Here is a 12856-nt window from a genome sequence, read left to right on the forward strand (position 1 = left end):
TTTAAGGGGGTGTGTCAGTGGGGGCGTGTCCTATGCCTACATACGTTTGCAAGTAGGTGTTCCTCATTCCCATCTCACAATGTTTGGGAGGTATGGTTGTATACACCAGTTTGTGCCAAAAACTTGTTTGCATAATTTGTGTTGTAAGCCACCAATGGTACGCTATGCAGATGCCCATGTGCACATGGAGAAAGCAAACACAAAACAGTCCTCACTGGCATGTGTTTTTCACCCCATTCACACTAAATGCAGCTTTGAAATTGTGCTACCTCAGCACAATTTCAAAGCCGCGGGTCAATGCGATTTCATGGGTGGCTTGCCGACATGCGTGCGACTTTATGCACAGATGTCTATGCAAGTTGCACATAAAATCTCCAAAAATGCACAAAACCTTTTTTCAAATTGCTGCAATTGGAGTTGCAGTGATTTTAACGTTTCCATAGGCAAAAATAGGGTGCGGCTTGTCGTGAGATTTTAAATTGTCAAGTTACATGACAAGTCGCACCAGTCTGAACGGGGGATTAATCGATTATGTTCATGGGCCTCAACACACAAGAATCATGTGCACCCAGCATCCATCATTTTAAATCTTGTCAGCTTACCATTGATCTCTCTTCTGACTGAATTAATGAAGGCGTAAAGGAATTGCTGGACAGAAAGGCTGTTGCAAGGTCATTGAGAATGTATGATGTATATTGAGGCATTCTGCTTGATAAAAAGAAAACACTTGGCCCTGCAGTTTTTGCATTAGAAGCCTTCCGAATTGAGTATTATGGCACGCTACTCATGCATCATTGTTCAGTACCCTATAATTACGTCTTCTTTAAGCCTTAGGTAAGACATTTAATTGTAATGTGCATTGTAGCCTATAGCTGTTATCTGAATTGTATAAAAATAAAGTGGAAAAGCAATTAGTCGCTATGGTCAAAACACATTTCCCTATACATCAGTTTTCCCAGGGAATAGTAGTATTTTTGGCGTGTGCTGCTGTCTTCTCCTTTCTTCATCTCTTATCATAGATACATTCATACAAGGCTTATCTAGGTCTGCAGAATATATCTGTCACCCTTAATCCAGCTGTCTCCCAGCCCTCATCAAAATAATATACAGTATATCCTTTCCGAAAATCCTATCTGCTGTACAGAATACAAGCAGGCAGTGAATCATGGGGGTTCTACCCTGGATGAAAGGGTGACCCTGGTAATAATTATACAAATTATTATATACAAAAACAAACTGCTCTAGGTAATGGATATCTAAAATTTTAAATTTATGAGAACTCAAAAATGAATATAGTATACACGACCAGTTTTCTCGTCTGTCATCACACTATTCCCGTCAGATTATCCGATCGTGTGTCCGTAAAAAAAATAATAATAATTAAAAGTCAGCAGCTACTAACACTGTAGCTGCTGACTTTTAATAAGGACACTTACCTGTCCTAGTCGCCAGCAATGTCGGCCCCCGCCGAGGCCGATCCTCGATCCTGGCAGCTCCAAGCGCCGCCATCCACAGTAAGGGAAACAGGCAGTGAAGCCGTGCGGCTTCACTGCCTGTTTCCTACTGCGCATGTGCGAGCAGCGCGGCGCTTTGTGAATGGGCCGGCTGCTTTCTGGGATACACACAGGGCTAGATTCACAGAACAGATACGACGGCGTATGTCCTGATACTCCGTCGTATCTCTTGTTCTATCTATGCGGCTGATTCATAGAATCAGTTCCGCATTGATAGCCCTAAGATCCGACAGGTGTAATTGACTTACACCGTCGGATCTTAGGATGCAGTACCTCAGCCGCCGCTGGGTGGAGTTTGCGTCGTATTCCAGCGTCGGGTATGCAAATTAGCAGTTACGGCGATCCACAAATGTTTTTCCCGTCGTTACGTCGGCGCAAGTCTTAGTTTCCCGTCGCAAAGTTAGGGCTGCTATTAACATGGTGTAAAATTACTCCACCATGTTAAAGTATGCCCGTCGTTCCCGCGTCGCTTTTGAATTTTTTTTTACCGGCGGAAGTACGTTACGCACGTCGCGATTCACAAACAATTTCGCGCAAAGCACGTCGGGAAAATTGCGAACGGAGCATGCGCAGTATGTCCGGCGCGGGAGCGCGGCTAATTTAAATGGTACCCGCCCCATTTGAATTGGGCGGGCTTGTGCCGGACGTGTTTACAATACACCGCCGCAAGTTTTCAGGTAAGGGGTTTGTGGATCCGGCACTTACACTGAAAACTTGCGGCGGTGTAACGTAAACGGGTTACGTTACACGGCCGCAATTCTACGTGAATCTGGCCCACAGTTCCCAGAATGCAGCGCGCCCCATTCACAAGAAGAAACCGAGTGTAGGAGGAGGAAGAGAATCCACCGCGGAGGATGAAGAGGCAGATTCGGCACTTCCGCATAGCAACAGCTATTTAGGGTAAGTAAAACATTTTTATTTTTTTTTATATTTTTTTTATATTTTTGGTGCAAACATTTTACTGAGGTTTAGAACCACTGCATGACCCTCAATGCTCATTGCCTAATCATTTTTTGGTGTGTGATTTTTATATGAGATTTAGAAGCTACTTACGTTTTGTAATGCTAAATGTGAGCTATTATTGTGGAATTTCTTTGTGTTTAAAAAGCTTTTTTGATGAGATAGTTTATGATGTTACTCAACATATTTATTTATGACCCATGATTTCCACAATAGAGGAAGTGATTTAATGATTTTGATACATTATTTTGGTTTATTGGAATTCTGCAATATGAATACGGTATATGTGCTGAGAAGGATATTTTCCTTTTGTTAGCAGCAGCATTTATTATAATTTTATTGTGCTTTATATATTGTTAAAATGAGAATTCTATTTATTAGCAATATCTGATCCTTTCCAGTTTAATTTTATTTGCAAGTTTATTTTTCTTACCTACACATTCAACGAGTGTCACCTGTCGAGCCACAGTTCTCTGTACAAGGAATGGAAGACCAGAACCACTACCAGTAGTGCAGTAGTCATCAATGAGATCCTGCCAAAATTACACATGCGTTAATTCAATTTTGGTAAAATATACTTTGAAAAGAAATACAGCATAGACAGCATACTTCATTGACTTACAGTCTTTCGAATGTTGTGCCTTTAGATGCACTGTAGCACACTCCTACCTGACAGTTTGTGTACAGCAGAGCGTAGAGCAGGAGGCAGCACAGTACAGAATGGAGGGCAGGAATGGGAGCTGCCGGAGTTTACTTTTCAAATGAAACAATCTGGTGATTGGTTGCTAGGACCGCCCGGCATCCTAGCAACCAATCACCTGCTGGTTCATTGAAGGGTTAAAGCGTTTGTAAACTGAACATTTAATATTCCTGATATTTGCCTGCTGTACCATGTACTTGTATGAAAAAGTATCCCGTTCACCTTGTATTGCTTCCTTTGTTTGAAATCCCTGGTGTCCCTGCCAGTCCATTTGCTTTCCTATCAAAAACTGACCACATTAAGCAGCAGAACACACCACGGTCAGTTCCCTAGCTGTGCTGGGAACTCAGGCTGCTCTCCTCCAATGATCAGACTTGTGTTGACGCACCCCCGCTGCACAGCCTTTCACTGGGAAGTTCAGTGTCCTGCAGCTTCTCCTCCCCCAGCCCTTATGCAGCTAAAAACAGAGGGAATGTGATCACTTAAAAAAAAAAGGGGGGGGGGAAAGGTAATTATAATGTTTTTTATATCTATACACAAATGTTTTGCCTTTCATTTCTATTTTGAACTGAATATGTTGTTTTTTATAAAAGGTGAGGGTTTGCAATCACTTTAACCGAGGCAACCCCCGCTCCTGCCCTCCACCCAGTACCAGCTGCTTCACTCTGAAGTGAAGGGTGAGAGTGGTGGAGGCTGATGAGATTGGAGAAGCAAGGCCGTGTTTGCGATCTACCCATCGGTTAACCTCGGTCGATGGGCAGATTGCGATCCATGGCTTGCCGACCCCCGACCTAGGGAATTAGAAGACTGGAGGCCTACCAAGTCACTGCTGAGAGTCAGTGTTCTGTCAAGAAGTGCCCACTATTGGGAAGTGCCTGGGACGACCTGCGCATGTGCCGCACGGAACAGCACAACAGCTAATTTTACGATCAGCTGTTTTTTTCTGTTGAAAAGCCTGTGGCGTGCAAAACACAACCCAAAAACTCCACCCGGTGCAGGGAAAAATGTGCACACACATAAAGAGTGACATCACAAAAAACCGCGACGGGTGCATACGTCAGTGGTCCTCCGAAGAGGACCCGTCTCTGATCCCCCGGGGCGTTAGGCTCCTGACAGGGAAAAGAGTTACTGTGGTCCATACAGCCGAAACCATATGGACCCATCTTGGTTCAAGCAGCCGAAGCCACAAGGACCCAACATCCTCAGAGGGACTGCCGAAACAGAACCCTCCTCGGTGAGGCTCCCCCGAAGGGAGACCCCATGAGAGCCGGTAAACCTAACCAGAAGGCTGAGTCTACCAACTCCCAAGACTTTCAGAGACTGGCCCGAGGACCAGCACCCTACTCGCCACACATAAAGTGCACTGCACCAAACAAAAAGAGTGACAAACAAAAACAAACACAGGGGTAAAATAATAAAAGAAAGTGGGGAAAAGGAAGATGGGAGAGTGAGGAAAGTGACCAATGTGAAATACATTGGCCGGCCCTCCGGCCAGGAAACAAAAATTCCACTGGTCCTAGCCAAAAGGCCCGGCCCAAGCGGCAGGTGTGAAAAGTGTGTTGTGGAGATCAGTGACCTGAAGGTGCCACACGATGAGTGCCCCTCAAACACTAGTGCAATGTATGGCACCCCTGGAGTAGCACAATCTCCACGGGCTTTTCAACGGTCCCTAATTTTACGATCAGCTGTTGTGACAGCTAGACGGCACCTGCACAGAATATCAGATGGAAGACATTTTGTGTCAGATTGTGACCTGCGGTGCCGAGGCGTGTTTATGTCGGTGAGAGGCGGTTTTGTAGATGTTGGGGGTGGAGTTTTAAATGATGGCCAGTGCTGCAAAATAAATCATTATCTGCTATTTTTCATGAACGCTTGTGGGGTGTCTTTAGTCAACTGAAGTGCTGTTTTTTTTATGTTAATGGTCGTCTTTTCAAAAAAAAAATGCAAAAAAAAATTTGTTTTGCAGAACTGGCCATCCCTAAAAACTCTGCCCCCAACATCTACAAAACCGCCCCTCACTGACGTGAACATGTTTCAAGAGCAGGGCACTTCCATCGGCTATTGTGCGCAAGCGCCGTCTCGCCGTCACAGCAGCTGATCGTAAAAAATTAGCTGTTGTGCTGTTCCGTGCGGCACATGCGCAGGTCGTCCCAGGCACTTCTCGATAGTGGGCACTTGTTGACAGAGCACCGATTCTCAGCAGTGACTTGGTAGCCCTCCATTCTTCTAAATCCCTAGGTCTGGGGTCGACAAGCCATGGATCGCAATCTGCCCATCGACCACGGTTAACCGATGGGTAGATCGCAAACACGGCCTTGTTTCTCCTCAGCCTCCACCACTCTCATCCTTCACTTCAGAGTGAGGCAGTACAGTACTGGATGGAGGGCAGGAGCGCCATCACAACAGCTGATCATAAATTCAGCTGTTGTGCTGTTCTGTACTGCGCATGCACAGCGCATCCCGGGCACTTCTCGATAGCGGGCACTTCTCGACAGGACACTGGCCTCAATTAAAGTGTAAACATTACAGTAAGTACAACCATATGTAGAGCTAGTTCTCACCACAATCCCCCTGTCTAGTATTTCCACATACTCATTTACACATGTTTTTAATGTGTTTGTAATTGCATTCGTAATGTGTTTCAGTGCATTTTTTTTTCATTTAAAAAAAATCTTTCCATTTAAAGGAGTATGCTAGCATTCACTTTGAGGTCAATTCCTACATCTTCTTCAGGTTTCTCCAATGTATGTTGTGTGTGTTATCTTCAGAAAGCGAAGGATGTCTGCATCCTACAACAAGGGTGACCCCCCTGCATCCTACAACAAGGGTGACTCCCCTGCATCCTACAACAAGGGTGACCCCCTGCATCCTACAACAAGGGTGACCCCCCTGCATCCTACAACAAGAGTGAACCCCTTGCATCCTACAACCAGGGCGATCCCCCTGCATCCTACAACAAGGGTGACCCCCCTGCATCCTACAACAAGGGTGACCCTCTGCATCCTACAACAAGGGTGACCCCCTGCATCCTACAACAAGGGTGACCCCCCTGCATCCTACAACATGGGTGACCCCCCTGCATCCTACAACAAGGGTGATCCCCCTGCATTCTACAACAATGGTGACCCCCCCCTGCATCCTACAACAAGGGTGACCCTCCTGCATCCTACAACAAGGGTGACCCCCCTGCATCCTACAACAAGGGTGATCCCCTGCATTCTACAAAAAGGGTGACCCCCCCCCTGCATCCTACAACAAGGGCGACCCCCCTGCATCCTACAACAAGGGTGACCCTCTGCATCCTACAACAAGGGTGACCCCCTGCATCCTACAACAAGGGCAACCCCCCTGCATCCTACAACAAGGGTGACCCCCCTGCATCCTACAACAAGGGTGACCCCCCTGCATTCTACAACAAGGGTGATCCCCCTGCATTCTACAACAAGGGTGATCCTCTGCACCCTACAACAAGGGTGACCCCCCTGTATCCTACAAGAAGGGTGATTCCCTGCATCCTACAACAAGGGTGACCCCCCTGCATCCTACAACAAGGGTGACCCCCTGCATCCTACAACAAGGGTGACCCCCCTGCATCCTACAACAAGGGTGACGCCCCTGCATCCTACAACAAGGGTGACCCCCTTGCATCCTACAACAAGTACGTCCCCCTGCATCCTACAACAAGGGTGAGCCCCCTTCATCCTACAACAAGGGTGACCCCCCTGCATCCTACAACAAGGGTGACCCCCCTGCATCCTACCACAAGGGCGACCCCCCTGCATCCTACAACAAGGGTGACCCCCCTGCATCCTACAACAAGGGTGACCCCCCTGCATCCTACAACAAGGGTGACCCCCCTGCATCCTACAACAAGGGTGACCCCCCTGCATCCTACAACAAGGGTGACCCCCCTGCATCCTACAACAAGTATGACCCCCCTGCATCCTACAACAAGGGTGACCCCCCTACATCCTACAACAAGGGTGACCCCCCTGCATCCTACAACAAGGGTGATCCCCCTGCATCCTACAACAAGGGTGATCCTCTGCATCCTACAACAAGGGTGACCCCCCTGCATCCTACAACAAGGGTGAACCCCCTGCATCCTACAACAAGGGTGAACCCCCTCCATCCTACAACAAGGGTGACCCCCTGAATCCTACAACAAACACCCCTGTGAACAAGGGTGATTGGAACATTGATTGGACAAACATGAAAGCATCTGGCATGAACAAGCACTTTAAGTGGCATGCACCTCCTGAAACTTAACCTAAACATATTTACACTACAGATTAAAAAAATTATTTTTGCCTGGGGTTCTTTAAATGGCTAAATGTTGCATTCAATGAATGGCTAGCACTACTTAATCTGTATATTTGCATGTAGCATTTTTTTGTCCTAGTGTTATAGTATTGCTGTACAAATGATTAAAACCATGCTCTGATAAAAAAAAGTTCACCACAGTATTATCTTTACCATCGGTCAGATGACTCACCCCTAAAGTGCTGTCACCAACAGTTGATGCATTTACAATGTCTGGATTTCCAAAGTCAATGAGTCTGGCCAAAGATTTTTTCCTGCTTTTTCTCCTCAGTTTCCAGAATAAGAATGTGAATAGTATGGCAAGGATCAGAAACAGGGCTACTGGGAGGACAGTTACAAGGACAAGGCCTACTGGCGCTTCTTTCTTTGCTAGGTAAAAAAAAAAAAAAATCCATTAGGTGTGAACCAAGACTAAGTACAAGTTACATAGGTGAATCTTTATTCAAACTAGCATGCCATTCCCTTCTTGAACTAAATTAGGTTGATTTTGTTCTTTATATTCATGAGCGATTTCTCATTCATAACCTAGATGACACACCTGTCTACTGTCATCAAAATGGTCACGCTCCTTAAACAATCAAGGCTTTTTGCCAATGTTTTCCTCTTCAGTTTGCCTGAAGGAACAGAAACCCATCAATTTCAGAAACTATCCAACATGTTGGAAACTCTCTGCAGCCAATAACATGGACCCCTGTGGCTTACATGACTACCCTACACTTTCCAATAATTGCAAGCTATGCTGAGATCTGTTGCTTCACTTTCTGGTACTCGATCATGTATATAACTTATACCCATACCATTTAAATACTTTTCATTGGAATACTGATACAGTATAATGCTATGGACATACGCTGCTATGCCAGATTTTACTTGCAGATTTTGACCAGTGGCTTACAGAGGTGAGATCAATGGATTCAACAACAGTGCCATCCTTCTCTTAAAAGTAGCCAACCTTTATGAATAGAAAGCAATAACATACAGTAAAACCTTGGATTGCAAGCATAATTCGTTCCAGAAACATGTTTGTAATCCAAAGCACTTGTATATCAAGGCAAATTTCCCATAAGTAATAATGGAAACGCAAATGATTTGTTCTACAACCATTTATTCATAGGTCCTTCAGTTTATAGTCCATATAAAAAGATTATATCAATGTGACCAGGTTGTGTAACCATAAAATGTCCATCCACAAATGGAAGCATCCACAAGGGGATTAGAAGCAAAATCCAGCAGGAGCTACAGAGTATAAAAGAGAAGAGAGGCGCATCTAAGTGTAGCAATATGTTGCTAAATGTTGTACCTTCATTAAATGTAACCATATTGCTACACTGAGGCCTCGTACAGACGAGGGAACATGTCCGATGAAAACGGTCCGCCGACCGTTTTCATCAGACATGTCCGCTCTGAGGTTTCGGTCTGATGGCTGTACACACCATCAAACCGAAATCCCCGCGGACAGAGAACGCGGTGACGTAGACGACACTGACGTTCTCTATCGCGCGAGTTCAATGCTTCCACGCATGCGTCGAATCAATTTGACGCATGCGCGGGATTTCGGTCCGCTGGTTAGACGTACTAACCAGCGGACATGTCCGACGGACAGCTCTCCAGCAGACAAGTTTCTTAGCATGCTAAGAAACTTTAGTCCGCTGGAAATCTGTCCGCTAGCCTGTACACACGATCGGATCTGTCCTCTGAAACTGGTCCGCGGACCAGTTTCAGCGGATATGTCCGGTCGTGTGTACGAGGCCTTAGAGGTGCCTCTCTTCTCTTTTATACTCAGTTGTGACATGACAATACTTGTATATCAAGACATCGCTTGTATATCAAGTCAAAATGTATTTAAACATTTTGCTTGTCTTGCAAAACGCTCTCAAACCAAGTTACGCTCAAACCAAGGGTTTACTGTACACCATTTAATTAAAACACCTAAAGCCAAACACATGTATATGCTAAAATAAATTATTGTTCAGCATGAAAGTGAATGAAGACTGCATAGCTGCTAAGTATCAACATTTCAGTCTCCGTTCACTTCTGAAGCGCACTCAAGCAAACCCGAAAACCTGACACTGCCCCTCAGATAGGGGGAAATATCTGCCCCATAGCGTCCAACGTTCTTAGAATCATGCTCAACTGTTCCTGACTGTCTAGCTTAGGCCAATTACACAAAGTGCACATTATCAAAATGTGGAAATGTTAAACCCAACGCCAGTATGGTAAGTGATAAAAGGTGTTACTTTACCTATAGTGTAAATGGTGATATCAGCATTACAGAAATTGGAGTAACAGCATTTTGCTTCTGAGAAAGAGGTCTTGCTGTTGCACTGTTCTGTTATATCAAGATTAAAACAGCCACGGACCCTGCGGATTTCATCATTTTCAAGCTTTTGCTCTGTTACAAAACATGTCTTCCCAATGCAGGTATTTTCTGAGCAGTTAACTCCTTCACAGGTACAGTTGTAGGAAGTGATATCTGTAAGATTATAAATAGTTTAACAGTTTTTAAGTGCCTAGAGATCAAAATGTCAAACTATTTTATACAGTACAGCTTCTTGACCATATGTCTACAGTATATGTAACATTTCTTTTATGTATAAATTCTCTAGTAGATCATCATGAAATTAATAAGAGTATTACAATGATAAAAAGTATGTTATATTGCTCATTCCTTATAGTTGGATCCACCATTCTTTGCAGCTTGCAGTCCTAAAATAGCATTTTCTTGGGGGGGGGGGGGGAGGGGGGGCTTCAGGAGGAGTGGGACTTCCTGTCCCACTTCCTCCTTCCGCCCAGGGACCACTAAGGCGATACGTCATATCGCCTTTTAGTGGCCCCTCCCTGTAGGCGATCACCTGGGACATGTGACAGGTCCCAGGCGATCGCCTGTCCAATCAGGGAGCACTGCGCTGTTCGCGCATGCGCAGTGGGTGCCCGGCCGTGAAGCCGAAAGCTGTTACGGCCGGGTGCCCACAGTTGCAGTGGAGGCGCCGGCGGTGAAGGGGGGGACCGGAACGAAGCTCCCAGCGGCACGTCGCTGGACCGAGGAACAGGTAAGTGTATGTTTATTAAAAGCCAGCAGCTACACTTTTTGTAGCTGCTGACTTTTAATAAACATAAAAAAAGCCTGGAACACCCCTTTAAGGGGTTGTAAAGGCAAAAGGTTTTTTTTTTTTCATTAATGCAGCAGCCCCCCTCAGGCCCCCTAATACTTACCTGAGGTCCCTCTAGATCCAGCGATGTCCATGAATACCTCGACCTTCCAGGACTTTCTCCTGATTGGCTGGGACACAACAGCGCAGTCATTGGCTCCCTCGACTGTCAATCAAACTCAGCTAAAACGAGAGAGAGAGAGGGGATGGGGCCAAATGGTAGCTTTTTGTCTGCAGCTCAGGTGCCCCCATTGCAAGCCGCTTCCTGTGGGGGCACTCAACAGGAGGGAGGGGCCAGGAGCTCCAGCCAGGGACCCGAGAAGAGGAGGATCCGGGTTGCTCTGTGCAAAACCATTTCACAGAGCAGGTAAGTATGGCATGTTTATTATTTTAATAGAAAATAAGCAAAACTTTACAATCACTTGCATTCTATACTATCCTTGTTATTGTGAAGAGGAAAGGAAGATGTTAAAATATTTGAACCACTGCAGTATATGGTGGCAAGATGCAAGATGAAAGCTGAATTTCAGCCAGGTAAACTGGTAAATACAAAGATGAAATACATTATGGAAGTTGTTTTACTTGCCAATGGATGTGCATTTCTGTTGATCCAATTCTGAGATTTACACATTGCTGTCGCGGATCACAAACCTGTCTGGTAGGTGAGGTCATGGAAACTAATCTCCGCAGTTAAAGTGGTTGTAAACCCTTTACAACCACTTTAACCTACAGGAAAGCCTATATTAAGTCTTACCTGTAGGTGTTTGAAATATCTCCTAAACCTTCACGGTTTAGGAGATATTTACTAAAATCAAGGGCGCCGCTGTGTATACACAGGGGCGCAGGCACACTGTAGCATGCCGTTCCTGCTTGAGGCATGTGGGAGTGATGTCATCGCGGCTCCGGCCAACCACAGGCCTGGAGCCACGATACAAGGAAGTAACCCCCGGGCAAGATATCGGCTGCCTAAGCGTTGGAAGAGGACGGCTGCGGGGGGCTGCGATCTGAGGTGAGTATTACATAATGAGCTGGCATACTAGCTCATTATGCCTTTGTCTTTTTGTCTTGCAGGTGGTGTTTTTTGGGGGGGGGGTTACTTCCTCTTTAATTAACACAGATGTAACCCCCAGTCTGACTGAATAGTGAAAGGAGAAGCAGCAGACTGATGAGTTCTTCTCTCTGCCACTCTGATTTCTCTTGAGCATTGAATAACTGATTGTCTACATGTGCTGCTTCTCCCTTTTCCAGCCTGAACTCTGCTGTATAGTGAGCTGCAAGTGGCTGATACCAAGTCAAATTCAGGTACATATACTGCATTTAAAATATGAGAATTAGGAATAAAAACTTTTCTGACTTACAAGAAACATATGTGCTTCCAAACACAGACATTTTCTGTTATCTTTTAAAGTGCAAGAGTCAGTTTTTTGATCCCATTCCTCACCTCGATCTCTGTTTTAATGACCCACACTTGACTGGTCTAATTTCTAACATCTATAAAACTCTCATCTATCATGGCCAAACTATCAGACTTTTGCCCACCTTATGCACACAAATGGGAGAGTGTGAATGCGTTATGTTGGTAGACTGAAGATTGGAAGATTTGGAGTTCCACAGCTCACTGGAAGGCAATGGAAGGCAATTCTAAGTTCCTTCTGAGATGGTATCTGGTACCTAAACCCCTAACTCATCATCAGAAAACACTTCATAATGTACCAAAATTCAAACACATTTTGTAGACACTTTTTATATATCTAAATAGTGATTATACATAATACAACATTCCATATATAACATTCAAACTTCCCAATAAAGTGATCTATATAGATATAATCATAAACATAATCATAATCATAAACATAGTTTCTTGTTCCGCAGATTAAATATCGTGTTACCAAAATGTTCATAACAAATATTTATAGTTTATTTCAAAAAGATGTAGCAGATTTCAACATTTTATTTCAAGCTGTAAGAGATACAAGCGCCTTCTGCACATCACTGGACAGGAAAAGGTTCAAAGTTATAAACCGGCCTAGAACTTCCATTCAGTGCCACACAGCGGCGCTGTTTCTTGTATATAGAAAAATGGTAACACCACAGGAGAAGTAATTTTGTGTGCTGCAGTTTGCAAAGTGTGAACAAGAACTTTGCCATCGGTTCAACAAACAGCAGCCTTGTCATAAGCAAATTTATTAGTGGCATAAAAAAGAAAT

At 44.8% G+C, this 12856-nt stretch overlaps 1 protein-coding gene across 1 annotated transcript in view; it reads right to left on the reverse strand.

Annotated features, from left to right (window-relative positions):
* ACVRL1 (activin A receptor like type 1) overlaps nt 1–12856 on the reverse strand; it is a 124537-nt gene that overhangs the window by 45093 nt on the left and 66588 nt on the right. The window contains exons 3-5 of the mRNA XM_040341228.1: nt 9740–9970; nt 7670–7866; nt 2908–3007 (exon numbers count right to left, since the gene is read on the reverse strand). Of these exons, the coding sequence (XP_040197162.1) occupies nt 2908–3007; nt 7670–7866; nt 9740–9970 (528 nt within the window). The remainder of the gene's footprint in view (nt 1–2907; nt 3008–7669; nt 7867–9739; nt 9971–12856) is intronic.

The sequence above is a fragment of the Rana temporaria genome, chromosome 2 (genome assembly GCF_905171775.1).
Source record: "Rana temporaria chromosome 2, aRanTem1.1, whole genome shotgun sequence".
Taxonomy (NCBI): Eukaryota; Metazoa; Chordata; class Amphibia; order Anura; family Ranidae; genus Rana; species Rana temporaria.